The 20,020-nt window shown below is 42.3% G+C and overlaps 1 protein-coding gene across 6 annotated transcripts; it reads right to left on the reverse strand.

Annotated features, from left to right (window-relative positions):
- Positions 1-1,995: 1,995 nt before the first annotated feature.
- On the reverse strand, positions 1,996-19,731 carry nek1 (NIMA-related kinase 1). 6 transcript variants are annotated; one of them, XM_056379207.1, is made up of 36 exons: positions 19,674-19,731; positions 19,114-19,262; positions 18,908-19,004; positions 18,686-18,783; positions 18,390-18,473; positions 18,225-18,292; positions 18,049-18,135; positions 17,534-17,588; positions 16,558-16,758; positions 16,392-16,464; positions 15,345-15,496; positions 15,040-15,099; positions 14,681-14,740; positions 14,549-14,596; positions 14,332-14,412; positions 14,057-14,217; positions 13,163-13,285; positions 12,972-13,074; positions 11,324-11,410; positions 10,668-10,751; positions 10,485-10,562; positions 8,811-8,906; positions 8,491-8,706; positions 8,340-8,393; positions 7,986-8,226; positions 7,743-7,877; positions 7,402-7,578; positions 6,301-6,504; positions 6,098-6,203; positions 5,912-5,988; positions 5,603-5,820; positions 4,956-5,110; positions 4,256-4,635; positions 3,853-3,986; positions 3,630-3,762; positions 1,996-2,843 (listed from the first exon to the last, which is right to left on the reverse strand). In XM_056379207.1, exons 2-36 carry the CDS (start codon positions 19,228-19,230, stop codon positions 2,830-2,832), a joined length of 4,257 nt encoding a protein of 1,418 aa, XP_056235182.1. In that variant the 5' UTR covers positions 19,231-19,262; positions 19,674-19,731; the 3' UTR covers positions 1,996-2,829. The 6 variants fall into 6 exon arrangements, with proteins under 6 accessions (XP_056235182.1, XP_056235181.1, XP_056235183.1 ...); XM_056379206.1 differs by lacking the exon at positions 19,674-19,731 and adding an exon at positions 19,523-19,539; XM_056379208.1 differs by lacking the exons at positions 15,040-15,099; positions 19,674-19,731 and adding an exon at positions 19,523-19,539.
- Positions 19,732-20,020: the final 289 nt, after the last annotated feature.

Consider the following 20,020-nt stretch of genomic DNA (forward strand, 5'->3'; position numbering starts at 1 on the left):
TGAATGCTGCCTGATAACGGCTGAGTGCGTATATTTCTCTGTGGGGTGATTTCCCCCTTTGAGAACTGGGATCAAGCCAAACACAGGCCTTATGGAAAATTCAAAACAAGAATTGATTTAATTTCATCCCAAGTATAATGTCAAACAGAGAGACTGTGTGGGAGCGTATTAGACTGAAGCATATTCTGATCTGTCTTTTTGTTCAATCTAATTTTACTATGTACTAATACTAATACTAATTTTAATACGTTATCATATTCACAATTCATGAACAATAAACAAATTGTTTAGAAAGATGACATTAAGATAACCTCTTTCTCTTGTGTTTAACTACTAAACCAATATAGGCCCAAGAACCAAGTAGATATATTTTATTAATTCAAAAACAAATCTCTCAGACAGACAGTTTAATACGAAACAGATATTAACAAAATCAGCTTAGGTGCTATATACCGTGACACCAGACTGAGCCAATAATGTGCTTTCCTTATCAAACACTTCAAAGAGAGCCACAAGCATCTTGTCACAACCTCTCATGCTCTTATCGTGGTGTTTGTACAGACAGTTCAGAGAGTTGCCTGCCTTCATGCAGCCTTACTGTATACGCCTCTCAACAAGCAGAATGCAAATCACCACTGAGATAAAACGCCCACCCATGCATAATACAAGTCACACAATAGCACATATAACAGAATCACTAAACACAAAAAGGAACAACAAACAAACACAGCGCCACCGTGCAGCATGAATACTGGATGAAGTGCGATGTTGTGCACAGCATACGACACCCTGAAGCCTTTGACTTACACCCTGAATAAAGTTAAAGTGGACGGTGTGGAAGGCAGAACTGTTCACAAAGGCATCAAAATTCAAATTAATTTCTAATTTGAATAAAAATGTTATTATAAATCTATATAGTTATAATTTATTATATAGTAATAAGTTATGAATAATATCAAAATCATTATAAATCATATCTGTCATGTATTTGCAGTATAATCTCATGCAAAACCCCGACATGCAAAACGAAAATTGACGTGTGAAACTGACTTTGCATTTGCATATTCAATTTGGCACATAATGTGCAACCTCAACTTGAAATGCATGCTGGGCTTTTACATTTGAATTGAATTATGGAATGACTTTAGCAGAGATGGGGGAAATGCATTCACATTCATCTAAATAATGGCAGTTTTACGCCAGGCTCGGTGTCTGAAATCAGCCGGTGTCATCCATTACCGCAGCGCCAGGATCTAAATTGGCTGTTGGGAGCATAACAACTCATGGAGACCTGCAGATTGTTGGCCTTGTTTCCAGTCTAACTTCTTGGCTCCCACATCCTCTGCTCCTCATTATAAAGTCAAACATTCCTATCTTCAAGTTAAAATGATTTCCACTGTTTCTAATCATTGCTTTCTAATGGAAGGGCTGACAACCCGACATTTGATATATGCGACTGTTTAACAAAAAAAACCCAAATAAAAACAAAATCTTGATCAAATTAATTTTAATTGTGTAAAGGCAGATCCGGACTGAGCTCCAGTTACAACCCTTTAAAGTAATAGTGTTAATGTCATCAAAGGCTGCAAAGCTCCATTATCAGATTGGTTTGTTTATTCTTATTGGAAGGATACTACAGCCAATTACTTGGTCATGCTCCAACGCAGAGGAAACACCCACTTCTCCTGTCGCACTAAATCAGACGTGGTGTGGTGTGAGAATACTGGAGGCTCGTGTTATATTATTCCACAGGGGCTGCATCTACAAATAAATCTTGCTTGCTGACAGAAGGGCGAGTGGCCTGTTGAAGGGCTGCGGATGAAAATAGTCTTGCGTGTTTACCTGTGGCACCACAGTCTGACGACCCGTGAAAAGAAGCACGATTCTCTTCTAAAACCATTAGAATCGTATTTTAAATTGAAGAGCTTTAATAAGATCATCTTTACGAACATTGATATTAATTTATAGGCAGAAAGAAATGAAAAATGTCAGTGCTCGTGTTCTCAAAAAAGTTTTTATTACTTCATATAAATATTTACAATACTTAATTTATCATTATATATGAATTATTGTTCATATCTGTACCATTGCTTACATCAGTACAACTCTGTACTGAACATCAATCCGACCTGTCTCACGATATCACGTCCAGCACTTCAGTGCCACCGGCTCGCTACAGTGCAACATACAACAGTCTCACAATAATCTTTGAATTAATCTGGGTTAAATAAAACAGTAAGAAACGTGGAAAATGTATTAGATAATATTTAACTTGTTGTTTGGTGAAAAGAGTTTTAAGAAAAGGAGGTTCCTCTGGTTCTGAATAAATCACGGTACATCTGTTTTGAGGGTGACCTGGTTTGTGTTGCGACGCTGTGGGTGAGGATGTGAGAGCACCTGAGAGGACCAGATCTTTGCCCGCCAAAATAAAATGCCACTGCAGAGTCTAACTGAACCAACAAACGAAGTGAAACAAAATAGTTCATACAATTAATCAGTGCGACAATACACGTGTGTCATCCATTTACAGACATTTGTTTGACAACATTTGACAGTTAACTTTGGTAAGTGAAGAAGAACATGTGTTTGATAATGCACTTTTTGAACGGACACCGGTTAGAAAATAGTGCCAGGTGCTGATAGTCAAAAGTATGAAATACAGCCTTGAGTGCACTAAGTTATTCATCATGCAAGTGTGCCTGAAACACTGTTAGATGCATGGCTGCGACACCTCATGCATAGATCCTTCTGCCAGTGATGCGCGTCATGGGAAGACATCAGATAGCTAGCAGATTGTCATAGCTGCCAGCAGCTCGATTGCAGAAACCATTATTCATCATTATCTGGAAGGAAAAAGAGGATCATGTTGAGACAGACAATTCATTAGACAGGCAGAGTTCATCGGTTTAGATGAGCTCAGCTGAAAGTTTGGCAAATCAATGATGCAAATAGACATTTAAACGGCAGCGACAGGCATCAGAATTGACCTGAAACCTAGAGCTGTGTGTGTGAAACGTAGGTGTGATGCATAATTGTGACTGTAACTAACAGACTTTACAAAATTACTACACCACACGCTTTATTCTCTGATAGCTTGCCTCAGTTTTATTTCAAAATATACCCAGTGTTATTGCTCTATGGCTCCTCAAGGGGGATATTTGACGTTTGCATCTGATATTCACTTCTTCTACTGAAGACAGTAAAAATAGACAAACAAAAGAGCTGTCAAATAAGAGATTTTCAGTGAGAAAACGTGTCTGAAGATGCTCCCGTCCGGAGGGAAACTTGTCAAACTCAACACTCTAAGTCTTGTTGGCACAGAGCAAGACAGAGAAAGACTGTTAAGGGTGTGTTTCACGTCTATTTGGTCCCTTCACGATGTGAGAAAAGAGGACAGGATTTTACAGATTCGATTAAACGCTCACTGTACTCTGACACAGCTGCGTTCTTTGGGAAAACCACGAGGACAATTCAGCACAGCTGTTGACAACTGCTGACCAGAACGATTAAAACGAGATGAATGTGTATTTTACTGGTTTACACGGGTGACCTAGAAACTCAGGAGGAGTGTTGTGGAAAATGGGGATGAAAAGAAGTAAAAGTATATGCAATCCACTGCTGCTGCTAACCTTCTTGGTATGCGCCATCTGCCATCACTAGATGAAGGATGTTGGGATACAGATGCTGGTGCTCAGTCCCCAGAATGCTGAACACCAGACTGGAGCCCAGGTCAATATTCTCATCTTCATCCTCATGTATCGCCTAGAGCAGCAAAAACATCTGTTCAGTCTGCTGGTCGAGTTTTCACGGACGACCTCCAGATTTAGAAAAGAAATCATAAATATTTTATACCTTTATCTTATTGTAGGCCTCAATGAACTTCTCAAAGCCCATCTGCTGCTCCAGGTTGAAGCGAAGCTCTTCCAGCCGACTGAAGATGCTGTCGTGATGCTCAGCCTCTCCGCCCTGGTCCTCTCCGCTGCCGTCTGTATCGCAGCAGGGATTCATCAGTTCTCATAATACTGAGATGCTTAAATGTCCTATCTTTATTAAATGCATGAATCATCTGACATTCAATATTAATTCTTACAAGCTGAGGAAGTTTGAAAGCTTTCTGCAAAACACTGTTCAGTAGGAAACACTGAGATGTACCGCTGTTTGTTCTAGTATTCAAAATAATGAATAATAGTTGCATTTCAATAATTATAATTAAAAAAAGGAAATGTTAAGTCTTATATTTTCACAGCTCTCCTACCTGAATGCCACTCTTCATTGAGCTGGCTGTTATTACTGTGGTTCTCTCCCACGCCATTGCTTAGCAACTCCCCTGCCTCCTCATCAGCGGGACTCCCATTGGAGCATTCCTCGTCCTCATCGTCCTCCCCTTCTTCCTCCTCGTCCTCCTCTTCGTCCTCCTCATCGTCCTCGTCATCATCGTCGACAGCCATCTGATTGTTGTCCTGATCGATCTCGGCCGCGATCCTGTTGAAGAACTCTTGGTCTTCGCTCTCTGGAGGGTTTCCATTGAAGTCTCCCGCTCCGACCTCCGGAGAGCTCCTCATTAATTCACCCTCTTCGTGCAGGAGTCTCTCCATGGACGCCCTGATGTCCCGCAGGTCTTCATCCTCATATGCACTGGATAACAGAGCATATTCTTATCACACACAGAATGCCATTACCTGCCCTGTATTGGAAAAAGCTGCACCTTTTTGTAAAGCCGTCTCTCACCCTTTCAAAATGACTGACAGAATGAGAGTAAGGCAAGACCTCATCACTATTAAAATACTTGCCTTCAAGACTGCAGCAGTATATTTAGAAGTGATGATTTATAATGCATTTACCAACAAATCACTCGTACTGTGCAACAGAGAACATCCACTGTGTAACTATTTATGGTTCGTGGGGCCTGAGAATATCTTTGTTCTTTAGATTTCATTTGTGTCTGTCAGTCTTACTCTTCGGTCTCTGACTGGTCGTCATCTTTAGCCGCCTCATCCAGGTCCTCAATTTCCAGGTTGTTGTCAGGGGCAACGTTAGCTCTAGCAGCTGCAGACTCCTGCTGAGCACTGAAGAGGTGACTGAGGTCTGGCAGAGAGCATGTCCGGAGCATCTGACAGGCACAAGGCACAACACAAGGATATATTTTGATGGTGAAGGGTGATGGGATCTAGCACTGTAATGCATGAGGAAAGCACACTGATAAAACCCGCTGCATTCATATTCCATGTAGCTCTCCGTGTGGATATGAAAAATGTTGAGCTCACTGTCCCTGATGAAGGTTATGAAAGATATAGGTTGATAGATGCTTTTTCTGTCCTATCAGACCCACTGCAGGTTGAGACTCTGTGATTAATGGCGCTGGGTCTATTCCAGACCCCCTCATTAATAAAGAAGACTGAAACCTTACCTAAAAATACCACACAAGCCTCGACATCACGCCAGGAACAAGAACAAGTTTCAACTTCATCAAACCCTGCAACATCCGCTCGCCTGATCACAGATCCCACACTGTCACATTACACCTCAGACGCCCCCCCCCCTCATCGTTAACAAGGTAATTACCAGACACAAGTCAAAGGTGTAACGTTCAGCCGGTGATCACCTTGGGGTTGTTGGCGTCAAACATGCCTGTAGAGAGACCGATGAGGAGGGAGTTGTGGTGTCTGGAGCGCAGAGGTGAGACGGAGCGTGAGCGAGAGGCCAGGGAGGAGGATGATTCATCCACAGAGGACTGGGCTGAGAGGATTGCGAGGGCAGCGGTGCGGCGGTGGGCAGGGGAGCACAACTTCATAAACAGAGGCTCTTCGCACTGTGCTAAACCTGGGAAGAGGGAGGGAAGTGGCAGATTTAATTAAGATAATAGTCCTGCTGAAAAATAGAGTGGCTTTGAGTCACTAAACATTAGTCTCACCAGATGAGTCTGTTGGTTTCTCTGCACTCTTCTCTCCCTCCTTGGTGCCTGTTGGTCTCTTAATGCCCTCTGGTGGCCTGTAAGTGACAGACACTTTATTTTCTTTGATGTCTTTAAATGTATTTAAGATATTGTGAAAGTATTTTGTTACTATAAATAATAATAATAATAAAGATGAACAGTCACAATGGTTGTTGGGCTTCCTGCTCCCACGCCTGCTGCACGGCAGATGGGCGAGGTGAGGCCTGTTTAGGCGTCTCTTCCAAAACCATTGACTCCATGTCTGCTGGATCTGAAAGGAATCAGGATAGATATTGTATTGCACTGAAAATATACTTTGAAATGAGGAATAAATATCTGATCAATATCAGATTGAGTGACAGACTAACCCTGAGTATCGGTAAGGTCGGGCGGCAGTGCGAGTCTTTCTGCTGTGCCAGCCACACACACTTCCTGATGCGAGGCCTCTGCTGAAGCTGCTCTCTCTTCCTGACCCTCAGGGCGCTGAGCCACAGCAGATGGTGTTGGCTTAGAGGTCAACACTTCCTCAGGTGTCCTCACAGTCTCAGGTGCGGCCGCCTGGTTAGGCTTATCTGCAGAGAGCAAAGCTTCTGTAAGTCAGTATATTCTGGTAGTCTGAGGTCATAATACTCACTCCCACAAATTCTAGTTGTTATTCTAGGAGTTATTTTTGATGCAGACCTCTGTTTTGATGCACAAGCGAAAAATGTTGTCCAGTCACGCTTTTTTCAGCTCAAAAAGATCACAAACATCTGCTCAATCCCGTCTCCTAACGACCCACATAAAGTCATGCACGTGTTTATTTCTCATGCTTTGACTTCTGTCATGCACTTAATGCTGCATCAGTCTGAGCTCCCTCCAGGACTTGCAAACTTACACTGGCTGCTTGTTTTAAAATTCTGCTCATCACCTTCAAAGCATTAAATGGCCTCGCTCCAAATCATGTGAAGTGGGTGTTTACTTGGATCATCATTAGTGTCTCTTAAAACTCTTCTTTTATCAGAAAACTTTTATGAATGTTTAATAAATTGTTGTGGTTCATTTTCCCATGATATGGACAATTTATTTTTTTATGTAACTTACTTCTGTTTTATGATGCGTTTGTTTTTCTTTTGTTTTTAATTCCCCTTTTTCTTTCTGTAAAGCACTTTGTAACTTTGTAAAGTGTTATATAAACAAAGTTTTGTTTTTCCAGGCAACATCCTGCTGCACACACACACACACACACACTGTAACCGTTTAGCTACATACATACATACTTCATACAGTACAGTGCTCTGCCATTTGCAGCTGAAGAGAAGGTTTTAGGTTTTAGGTTGAAGTGCTAGAGTTGAACAAATAAATCACAATCAGTGAGTTTATACACAATTCACCACATTGATTTTGATCTCTAAGGGAATTACATGAGCTGAGACACAGTCTTAGTCTCATTTGGACGGTAAGAACGTGAAGAGGGACTGAAGACTGACCGGGGCTGGGAAACTCTTTCTCACAGATGGTGACGTTCTCCAGCTGCTGGGTGAGAGGCTGAAGCTCCGCCTCCTGAAGGACCCTCAGCACCTGAGAGACTGGACTCGCTCCCCACACCTTCCTGGGATTTTCTTCCTGTAGCACACCCATCCGTATAACTTCCCCCGCTGTTTGCTCTGAGACATGACACACACACACACACACACACACACACACACACACACACACACACACACACACACACACACACACACAGGAATAAAGGGACTCTTGGTTTTTATGCAGCCACTGTTTCAATCTTCAAAAGATGTGCACGTCACTCAGGGAGAAGACGACTCACCAATGGTCATGTTGCCTGTCTCCTCCAGAGTTTGTTGGGCTACAGGGAGGACAAGTGGAACCCCCGTCTCCACCACTTCCCACTTCTTCCTGTCTCCACCGGAAGACGGCCTGTCCTCTGGAGACACTGAGGTGGCTGGTGACAGAATTGAAAAAACTGAGCAGAACTGCTTTCAGAAAACCTTTTACAGACGCAGCAATACGTTTGTATTTGTATTGATCGGCACGTAGTATTCTCACTCACTGCTCGTTGTGGCGCAGGTTTCCCCCAGAGTTTGCTGAGCCACAGGAAGTACGGGCAGTTCTGCAGCATCCCACTTCTTTCGGTCTCCGTTCGATGAGGGGCGGTTCTCTGCGTCCGCCCGGCTCTGCTGGGGAACAGGACTTGGTTCTGCGAGAGGTGGATGCGGCTCCTCGGTCTCCTCCACTGGACTCTGGGCTTTTAGGTTCTGGTTAAGTCTGCGCAGAATCTGCTTTTTCTCACTCTGTTAAATGAAAAGCATGAAGTGGCAATATCTTTCCAAACATGGAATCAGGGGAGATTTAGTTCAGCTCACAGTTAATTTAATGAATGATCACCAACAACTCCCACACTCACCTGTATGACCGTGGCAGTCTCTGGCTCAGGCAGCTTTTCTTTTAGTGGAGTCATCTGCCAAACACAAGATGCAGAATGGATATATCAAAGCCACACGTACTCTCACAAATACGGATGTAGGACATGAGAGGCTTCGTGAATGTGTACTGACTGCTCCAACGTTCTTCAGGGCGGCAGTCATGGATATAGCTGGGGTGGAGGTCGAGGGTTTGGATGCAGGCAGGGCTGAAGCTTTGGCAGCTGGTTCTGGCTGACAGGGACTGGGCTCTGGAAGAGGACTGTCAGAGGTAGTGGATACTGCTACTGCTGCCGCCGCCGCCGCTACGTTTCCTGCTGACATGCCAACCTTCACCCCCCGAGCTGCAATCTTCCACAATACACAATACCCAGGATTACATTATGTACCAGTAAGGCAGAGTAATGGTAACGACAAAGGAATGTGAGGGAGGAACAAAGGACGAAAGAGCTTACATGGTCCTCCCAAGCTCTCTTCTCTCTCTCATACGCCTCTCTCCTCTTCTTCTCTAGTTGCTCTTTCAGTACAGCAGCACGGGCATTAGCCTGGGCCTGGCAGGTACATACACACATACACATGAAGAATGATGACGGTATGGTCAAATGCATTCTGATGAAAATAAGAGTTAAAATGAAATGAAAATCTTGTTTCTTCCAGTTGAAAATCTCATCCATCGAGCTGCTGTTTTACTTTACGTTTTTACTCCCGTCTCTCTCTAAAATTCACTCTCTCAACTGCAGTCAGAGGTGAAAGTGCAACTTCGAGGTGTGACAATAACAGCCTAGTGTTATTTCCTCTATGTTGGTTGCCAGGGAGTTGGAGCACTGATTACAGGATTGTACAGCTCACCAACAGAGCGCCTGCTCGGTCGAGCATCTGGCTGCATCTCTGACCTTCAATTCCTCATTAAAACAACTGAAGAAACAACTCAGAGTCAACAATGGCGTCAGACAAGGGGGGGAATCTTTATCCCGATGATCGGTCCAAACTAATGAAAGCCTGTAATACTGGCTGCATGATTGGTAATACTTTAGTGAACCACGCTACATATGCAGGTCCTTAGTCCACGTCTCCAGCAGGGTTTCCCGCACATAGACTTTGACGGGTTGCCCTGGTATATTAACGGCTACTCGAGTATAAATATCTGCCCTTCTCATTTTGAGATTTCATTGGTATGTTTTTTTAATCCATCAGAAATACGCCGCCTGCAATCGATTAACTATTCTCTGCTCGCTCCCTTGTACCGTTTTCGGGAAAGAGGAAGACGTTACGAGACAACTGAACGAGACAAGTCACATTCTCAATTCTCAAGTGTTTGGTCAGTGAAGCTGCTGACACAGGTAATGAGACAGCTGAGGGAGAGGCAGAAGCAGCACGTCATGATCTGTTGAACTAAAGAGGACTGAAGTCTAACATTTCTTTAAACTGTCTGATTATAATCTTAGTGTCTGTGATAAGGTAAATGACAGCTTACATTCTCTTATGCAAGTTTAAAGTGTGGCACAGATGGAGTGAAGATGTAGATGGCACACTGCTCTCTGCTGCACTCGTGTGGTCAAGCTGCAGAAAAGCAGCTGACAGACACTTCAGACAGCTCCCTGTATAATGATGATATCACTTAGGAGGCCGAGAGAGAGAAATGCTTGTGGCTGCATGAGTCAGAACTTCTTCTTATGTATACATTTATTTGCCAGCTTAATGACTCCCTGCTGCGGACACATTGGTTCTGTTGTCTCTTTGTAAGATGTTGATTAGTATTCTTTTTAAAGCATATTTTCTTGTGATGCTTTTGTGCATAATTTATTCTCTGTTGTGAATCTGTAATAAATTAGACTCAGATCATCTTCATGAAGGACAAAAAATTACATAAGTATAAATAAATAAATAAATGTAAAAATACAGGAATAAAAAAAGTATTTTTCATCACCAAAATGTATTTATTTATGTATTTATACTCTATATATATATATATACTGTAATTTCTTGTCCATCATACACCGTTCTCTTTCAGAGGATTTGAAAATCTTACAATAAAGATTTTTCAGTGAAATACATTTGAAACATGTTTTGAAAAGAGCTGTATAAATATGGCGGGAAATGTAAATGCTTTATGTTGGTTGTACACTCACTTTTAAAGCCTCTATCTTCTTTCTCCTGAGCTCCGCCTCCTCGGTGGACTCCTGGCTGTCTGAACCGTCGCTGTCATACTGAAACAAACATCGAAAAACGGCACCGACAAAAAAGAATGTCAAAGAAAACTGGAAACACTTTGAAGAAAGGTGCTCTCAGAATATCAGAGCGCAGGATTGTACCTTCTCTCCTCTGAGTCGAGCTTTGATCTGCTGACGCTCATTGAAGTTCAGCAAACGGATCTGCCTCAGTTTCTTCAAGTACTCCTGAGAACAAACACGGACATGTCACATCCTGTACGCTACACAGACCTGCACAGAGACACGCGCTGTAGGATGCAGCCGTGATATCTGCAGCCACATTCAAACAAGACAAAACAAAATTGGTAAAGCTTCCTTCAAAACACAATGTGAAGTTAGCGTCTGCACATCATCCATTCAGCCAGAGTAAAATAAGACATTTTGAAGTTAACAGCGCAGTAACAATAAAAAGACATTTATGCAATCCATTCAAAGCAAAGAAGCCGTAACACACACTGCAAAACTGAGGTGGTGAGGTTATTCAAAATGGGACAAAAGACACAATAAACAAACAAAACCAATGGTATTTACTGTAGTGAAAAGTAACGGCCATAATAGGGATACATAAATAGTGAAACAGCTCACACTGGACACTGGGACACCACACAATATGGGAGGAGTAGGCATGGGTTTGAGTTGCTGGGTTGAATTATGGGAGTGTCAAAGGGAGTTTTGTGCAGACATATGAGACGTGCCAAGTCAGACGTGCCATGAGTGAGGTGGAGTGTGAGGCTGGGCGTTCGAGCCTGGGCTCCTACCTCCTCCTCTTTGTTGGCTCTGGGTCTCCTGCACTGAAGCGAACCAGCCCGGCTTCCATAGATTGCACCCAGGTTTTGCCGAGTGCCCTGTTTACCGTTCAATTTAACCAGACTTTAGAAGCACGCAGGCCGCACATCTAACTGTCACAACAGTCATGAGATGGGGCCAGGAGATAATTAAAGCTGCATTAATCAATATTTTGATATTAATACTGTATCAAACGACTGCACATCAAGTCAGTGATGGACCCACAGAGGGATCTCTAAGGGCTTTTAGCCCATTGAGCTCATTGATTTGGTTTTTACAGCTGACGAATTTGCTGTTTTTGTTCAGTCTCACTATTTCATCAATGTTTCCAGCAGCTGCTGCTTTAAAGAAAACGTGCTGATGAACAAACTGTGTTCTACCTGCCAAGCACCAAACAGCAGACACACGGAGTAACTGGTGAAGAAGGTCGACTGTCAGCAGGTTAAAAACCCAGAAAAGTTTCTCAGGGGTTTGTTGAGACCAAACTAGACCAGTAAATATTGGACTTACATTCATCAGAAACACAACTTTAATGTAACTGCGTCTCCTGGATGTTAAAGTAAGGAAATGTTTGCCAACACTGTGGCTATTAACGACTTGAGGTGTGTCAGTCAGGTTCTGATGGAGTTGTTCTGCCCCCTACTGGCTAAAAACAGATTAATGTCATGTTAAAATCAGCTGTCTTAAAGTTGTATTAAAGGCCCTGTGCACCTCAGGCTGAGTTCTCAGCTTGAAGCCTTTCTTTACCAGCCATGTTTTTACTTTGGCTCATTACCATCATGAACTTGGCAGGTAGCTTACAATAGGCTTGTATGAGCTAAAGCTGATAGTGGGCTTCATGGCTTTAGATGTGGTGGGCAGTGAGAGCCGCTGGTAACCAGTGAACCAAAACTATGAGCTGAAAGTGGCTGATTCTCAGGGGGTTTGGAAGTTCTAGCAGCAATTTAATAATGCACATTAGTGGTCGACCAATATGAGTTTTTCAATGGCCGATGTTTACGCTGATATCTAGAGAGCAGGGCGGCTGATGGCTGATATAAAATGCTGATGATATGTTGTTTTTATTTTTTGCATCTGATAAATTACAACAATTTAATAATAATAACAAAAGAGACAAAAAAAACTTAAATGACCATTTATTTAACATGAATGTATGATTCACTTGAACAGTGAAAAATATTTGAAAATAAAAAATGTGCATCGTCTCTTTCATAAGTAAAAACTGCAATCAGCATTCTGCTTCTTATTTTAAATTTAAAAAATGTCTGTAGGTAAAAAAAACTAAACTAACTTTTACTTCAATGTCTGTTGACACTTTTATTTGTCGGCCTCAGAAGCAATTACCTCGAAATGCCAGATATCAGCCGACAGATTAATTGATCCATCACTAATGTGCTGCGTTGTTTGATTCAGTGTTAATATTAGAATCTGTTTAATGGAGCTCTAACATTCCTCATAGAAGATCCATCAGTGTCAGGTTTCAAGCCTGTCCATACAAAACCACAGCAGGTATGTGAAGGGTCATAATCACCATGATGGAAAAGGTTTGGCATCTCAGTAACAGGGGGAAAAACTCAATGAGGTTAGCATTGAAAATTCAGTATAAGTCCCTCTACGTACCAGTTGTCCCTCAGCACGGACTTTGTTGAGCATGGCTTCTTTCTTACGCTGCAAAAACTCTTCAACCTGATCGGCCCGGTCAGCGGCCATGTGACCACGCTGCCTGAAAACAAAATTCAAAACTGAATGCTTCTCATTTTCATGAGACGTGTAGTGTGATTTACTGATTAGAGAGAGGCGGCTCGACTGACCTACTGATGCGAGCCTGTATAGAAACGAGCTCCAGCCTCTGAAGCTCTCTCTTGATTGCATCATGGTTTAGGATTTGGGCGGGGCCATTTGGCAGCACCGGACCAGCAGCAGCCGGTACACGTCTTACACACAGAGGCAATGCCATTAAAAAAAAAAAAAAAAAAAAACTAGAATTACCGCCTTTTGGTTTTACGCCTCCGTCAACCAGCCAAGTTACAGGAAATGTGGTCACAATCTCCTCTTCTGTTCCTGAGCTACAGCACTGACTAATAATAGCCAGAGGTGTTTTTTTGCAGATCATTATGATGTCACAATGAAGTTGACCTTTGACCATTTGGATATAAAATGTCATCACTTCATTTTATCCTCATAGACATTTGAGTTAAATTGTGTCATAATTAGTGAATTAATTCATGAGTTATGACTGAAAAGATGTTTTTGAAGAAGTCATGAAATTCCCTCTGGGCGTTCCTGATGTACTGCATTCATAAGAAAATGAGATCACCGTGACCTTGAACTTTGACCTTTGACCACCAAAATCTAATGAGTTCATCCTTGAGTCCAAGTGAATGTTTGTGCCAAATTTGAAGAAGCTCCGTTAAGGCGTTACTGAGATATCGCGTTCACAAGGCTAAAACCGTGTTTTGTGATGTCACCACTACCTTGACCTTTGACCACCAAAATCTAATCAGTTCATCTTTGAATCCTAGTGAACGTTTGTGCTAAATTTGAAGAAGTTCTGCCAATGCGTTACTAAGATATCGCGATCACGAGAATGGGACGGACGGACAACTCGAAAAACAATACGCCCCCGGCTCCGGCTGTCCTCGGCGAGGAGGCATAAATATTTAACACACCTAAGCATACCTCAAAACGAACTCGTCTGAACTTACCGAATGGGACTGCCTGGTCCTGCGGAGGACCCCTCCCTGCTGATGTCTTTAGGCTGTGGTTTAGCCATTTGGTCCAGAGCAGCGTGGTAGTGCTCATAAGGGCCTCTGCTTGGGACAGAGGAGCCGACACCTGCAGCCCTCTTTTGACCACCTACAAAACACTGAGATTGCAGGACACAAGGTCGTTGTGAGCGATAAAGGAAGGGCTGCGCAGTATATGTGCTGTATTTAAATATGAAAGATGTCTTGAGTAAAAGGAAATGAGAATCCAGTACCTTCCTCTCTGGGCTGCTACCTCCACTAGAGCTCAAGACATGCTTCCAGCCTTGTTCCCTGGCGTGGTTTATACGATTGATCTATAAAAGATCACGGGTGATATACAGTTCATCCACCATTTCAAATGATCAATTGATCCCACTTACTACAGTAAAGACTTGATACATAAAAAGAAAAAAAATAATTATAGCCACTAGGGACGTGTTCACCACTCACCTTTTCCTTTTCATATCTCTTCATCTGCTCTGCTTTCAACAGGAACACCTGGAGACGACACAGATAAAAGGAAACAACTGAAAGTGTGAAAACAATCACAAACTTTACATGCCGACTCAACAGTGTGCTCACCTGCTCTCTCTGCTTCCTTTCCCTCTCAATCAGCTCCATCTTCTTCTTTCTGATGCCATCCTGTAGCACGAGGGCAAAAGAACGTCAATGAGAAACAGGCATCTTAAAGAAAGCCGCTCTGAGGCAAGAGGCAGCAGGACTGCTCTGTCACTGTGCAGGCGAGGAGGGAAAGGTCGGTTAAAAGAGAAAATCAGGCAGAACACTCCGGGGTGAACGTAGGGATCAAGTGTAATGAGAGGGAGAAAAATGAAAAATGCTGGTACGAGCACACACACACCTTCATGTGTGTGTTAATGTGGAAAGAAAAAAGGAGGCTAATCCAATAGTAAATACAAGTTATGCAGGGCTCTCAGCTGTACCTCATGCTTTTTCCTCTCTTCCTCGTCCTCTCTTCTCTGGGGGGCTGCTGGGAGAGGGGCCTGAGCAACATATGACACTGGGGTTCAGAGGTTGCCAACACACTATGACGTAATAACAGACACTGACACACACAGATGGGAGAGGCCTCCGACATGCCAGACTAGGAGCTCAACATCAAACACAGCTTTTATTTTTTTTCCCTTTCTTCTACACCCAGAACAAAAAGAAAACACGAGTGAAGCTAAAAAAAACAAAACAAAACAAACCCAGAGCCACTGGACATCAACTTCAACAGCCTACTAACCGGTTTATGTTTTACGGCTGGTTTCCTCTCTGCAGGCTTTTTGGCTGCATCTGACACCTTCCTCACAGTTAAAGGCACTCCGTATTTGGTGGCTGGTTTGGTAATCTTCTGGGCTGGAGCAAGGGGTATGGAGCCAGGGGCAGGACGCTTGGCTGCAAGTAGACGCAGAGACACACGCTGCTGGTGACTATGCAGGTTAGAGCTGCATGATTTGCAAAAAAAAAATATCATATTGCGATTATTTTTGGCAGATATTGTGATTTCAATTCAAATAGTGATTAGTGAGTAATATGATTTGTAGACCAGGGTGTCTCTGAAGCACCACAACACGTATGGTGCCAACAATGTACAACAATGTTGTGTCACATTTCACCTTTATCACAACATTTGCAGCTTGTGAGATTTGGATATTGCACTTAAGGACATTGCGATTTCGATTCATTGCGCAGCACTAACAATAATGAGTAGCATCCATGCTGCAAATAAATAAACAAACTGAAAATTACTGTACATTGTAAAGCTGCTCCGTCCTCTACTTCCCAAAACCCAATTACATTTCATAATCTCATAATATATATATATATGTAGTACATCTTATAATAATGTTATTTGGAGTGAGCAGCCAACTGTTTATTTGACACAAAAGGCCAAGAATAACACAAGACAAGACCTTATTTTCCAGGACAGTGAGGTGTGGGTGGAGGCCAACAATCTCTTTACAGCTCTGTAACACTGTACTTGCTAATCTATGCTCATGTTAAAGCAACCTGAGTCAAACCTTGAGGATTTCAACAGATAACTTTCATAAGTGTACTTGGCTCACATATTCTGATTTACTCAGAAATAAGTTATAAACGCACTGTGACTTTAAAACTCCCATGAATAGGTTTTACAAAATTCGTATTTTTTCTTGTAGTCACCCCCCGCTCTCACAAACACTTAAGAGTCATTTGACAGATGCTATAATGACATAAAAATTGTAATGAGGCTTTATGATTTAAAACGCTCCCTTACACTTCAAATTGAGCAGCAGCAGCGTTTGCTTACCTGGTGGCCCCTGCAACACACCCACTCTAGGCTGCTTGTGAAGGAAAGTGTGGCGGAATTCCTGAGCGATGAGCTGGAATCAATACAAAACATGTATAGCTATTTTTTATACATATACAGTGTGGATTAGGTAAATTCAGACTGTATCACAGACCACTACCTGTACCTGTGGTGTGAGGAACCTCTCGATCCTGCAGGACAGGAAAGGTTTGTCCAGGACGCTGCTGACTGAGGGCCGTTCTCGGGGGTTACGTTTGAACAGGTGTGCCAAGAGAGAGCGGAGTTCTTGGGAGTAGTGAACGGACACGGGAGGGTATGAGCCGCGAATGATCTTCAGAACTAGGTTCTTCATGTTTCCAGCCTCAAACTGAGAAGAAAGACACGTAGCACACGGTTATAACCAAGGCAGAGAAATCACTGAGGGAAATCTTACATGATCATATGCAATAACAGTGTGATTGAAAATAAAAATCAAGAAAGAGGAGCCATTCTTTGAAATGTAGGTTGCAGTTGAAAAGTCTTTTTTAATTAGGAAGGTTCCTAATTGAGTGGCAGCCATGATGAGAGCTGGTTGAATTCTCTAAATGATTAAGGAAAGGAGCTTCAGTGTTTCCTATCTTATCTCCTTTAGCAGAGGAAACATTGGACCTTCTTTTACAAAAGGAAAGAAGATAATTTTGTCCCACAATTCCTTGCAACATTTAAAGCGACGCACCATTTGTAGTTTCACCACTGCAGACCCACGTAAATGTAGAAGTAACAGAGAAACTGTTTTTTGTTTGTGACACGATCCAAAATTTATGGAAATCCTTGTCTGATCGACTGAAGCCCAAATGCATAAATATAGATTTCTTCTCTTTAAATCCAGTTATTCTAGTTAATATCATCATGATATCAAAATACTATATAGCTACACGAATTTCACTAAAACACCCTCATTGTGGAACACACTGAAAAATGTATTTTCTCTCGCTGCACCACAGTTGTCTTTTCTCTAAGTCCTTTTTTGACTTTTCGACCGCAGCCTCAGCTTGTCAACCATTACACATACAGAACATATGAAAAGAGAGAGCACTGCAACGTTGCATAAGATACATTAAATATAAATTCATTAGTAAACAGCTCACACACTGAATACTTACTGCATGCTTAAGAGTGCACATTTCATACAGGACACACCCTAAGGCCCAAATATCACTGCAGAGGGAGGGAAAGTAGGGAAAGTGAGAGGAGAGAGAGCACACACATGGATAGGCAGGGATAAGTTCTGGGGTAGGTTTACATTCATTCAATTATGTATCAACAGTCATTTGGAAAATACTTTTCCCTCCTTTATCAAAAACAAGAGGAATTCAACACTGAGAAAACTCCAGACTGAATACAGAGATTTCTTAATTTACTTCATTGGTTGTCACTAAAGTGGATTAGATTACATGCATGTGTAAAATATTTCAAAAGAAAATCAATGCTAGCATCCTGTTGTAGATATACGCAAGCAGGTTCTCTCAGTAAAGAGGAGACATGATACCCAGAAGCCACCAGCTAATCCTGCATGACTCACTATTTGATGGGGGGGAAGGGAAGTGCTTGTCCACTGGAATACGATCAAATATTAATTTACACCACGAATGAGTCAAGCACAACATCAAGTTATTACCTTTTGTTGTTGTAGGGTTTATTTTCACAGATCTCTGGTGATAGGTAATAGGGTGTTCCTATGCATGTTCTTGCCAGTTCTACAGTGCTGAAAATGAGAAGAGAATGGAAAGTTAATTGTATTATGCTTCACTATTCCCAAGTCTTGCAGATCTATTCAGACGACGTCGTACATACCTATTCAGCACCCTTGCAATTCCAAAGTCCCCAAGTTGCACAGTCCCGTCTTTTGTCAGAAATATGTTCTGTGCAGACAATGTGTAAAAACATATTTGTACAATAAATGACAAATGAACAACTCGCAATCACAGAGAAAAGATCACATGGTGCATGAAGCAATACCTGAGATTTGATGTCCCTGTGGAGGATTTTTCGATCATGTACGTGCTTCAGTGCCAAGCAAATCTGCACAAACCAATCCAGGATCTAGGCAAGGGAGAAAGTGGTGAACCAACATACAGTACCAGCTTTCACTATCTACGTCCTTTGTAAGTCTAATGACTGAACAACACCAAGCAGAGATATAAAATAGCACCAGTACATATGCAATATTGATGTCATCTACATGTTGAACACTGTTCCAGTCTGTCAACAAGTATATCTTGAGCATGATTGTCTCAAAAGACTTAGTGGCTTACTTGCTCTTCTGAGAACAGTACTCCTTTCTGAGAGTTGATCTTCTTGAAGAGGTCTCCGCCCTCACAGTAGTCCATCACAATATACAGACATCCGCCCTCTGAAAAGAAGTTTACAAGGCAATGTGTTAAATACACATTATATTGCGTGCACCAGGATATAATAGTGGGTTATCTCTGTGGTTGTTTCTGAGCATTTCTAAAATCTTTAGATTATGTGAACACCTTCAAAAGACTCCTTATACTGGACAATGTTGGGATGACTCATTTTGGCGAGAACAGCAACTTCTTTTCGAGATTCCTGCCTCTCTCTACTTGGCATCTGTCAAAGCAAAAAGGGGAAAGAGCATGTAAAAGAACGAGGTGGTAGATGGGAACTCACCTTACTTATGACATGTGAAGTTTATGGAATATTACACATAGGGACTTACTCCAGATATGCCAATCTCCTTGATGACAAATTGGTGTCCATCCTCTTTTGATTTCACAAGGATGGCCTTTCCAAATGAACCTTCCCCAATTTTCTTCACCTTTTCGTACTTGTCCATGTTACTGGAATGACTGGCTCCTCATGCTGGGTCTGCAGAGAAATCAAGGAACATGATGCATTAGGCTTTTTTATTAAGATGCGGGTTTAATGTCGGTAATTTTGTCAAAGGCAATAATTATTTCATCCCGTATTGTTAACCACAGTAACCATGATTGTGTGTCATGCTAAAAATTTACAGCGATGCTAGCTCCATCAAGCTGTGCTGTCAGACAGACAAGGATGTGTTGTCTCAGACGGGCTGTGCTGTTGATACAACATAATACAACTGGTAGCAAGCTCGCTAACGTTACCGTTACATAGCAGCCAGACGGAAGATGGAAGACCACCTAAAATATAATAAAACATATATCCTGTGAATTCACGAAACACAGGATAATATGATTACGTGGCCCACTTGGTAGCGGTGTGTAAATACAATTAGGTGGCTAGTACCTAGCTTACCATTAGTCTTTTTTCGCCGCCGTCTCAGAGGTTCTGAGACCTGCTACTGCCCCTCGCGCTCTCAATCTAACTACAGCTCTCTTTGCTGTGTTTCCATTGGCTAGCTTCATATACCTCGATCGCGGATTGGTTCACACCGCTGTCAGTCATCTTCCTCCACGGTGAATGACGGACCAAGTCTCCGCCCCCAATGGGGCTGCTGCTGTGGACGTTTGTCGTTCCATAGCAACCACAAGCCGACCGTGGAAGTGTGGCGACTGTGGTTTTGGCCTCCTGAACTACATTTTATTCGTAATTTAGGTAGATGTTTGTACTTTATTCTGGCGACATTTTGTTATTGATTTAAA

The sequence above is a fragment of the Seriola aureovittata genome, chromosome 6, assembly GCF_021018895.1.
Source record: "Seriola aureovittata isolate HTS-2021-v1 ecotype China chromosome 6, ASM2101889v1, whole genome shotgun sequence".
NCBI lineage: Eukaryota > Metazoa > Chordata > Actinopteri > Carangiformes > Carangidae > Seriola > Seriola aureovittata.

What these genes read in the sequence shown, in the direction of transcription:
- nek1 (XM_056379207.1), bottom strand. Translation starts at nt 19,230, where the DNA reads ATGGACAAGTACGAAAAGGTGAAGAAAATTGGGGAAGGTTCATTTGGA. An exon ending in AAAGGAAGCAGAGAGAGCAG is followed by an intron (nt 14,597 to 14,680) that starts GTGAGCACACTG and finishes TGTCGTCTCCAG; the next exon opens with GTGTTCCTGTTGAAAGCAGA. An exon ending in CGACCTTACCGATACTCAGG is followed by an intron (nt 6,204 to 6,300) that starts GTTAGTCTGTCA and finishes GATTCCTTTCAG; the next exon opens with ATCCAGCAGACATGGAGTCA.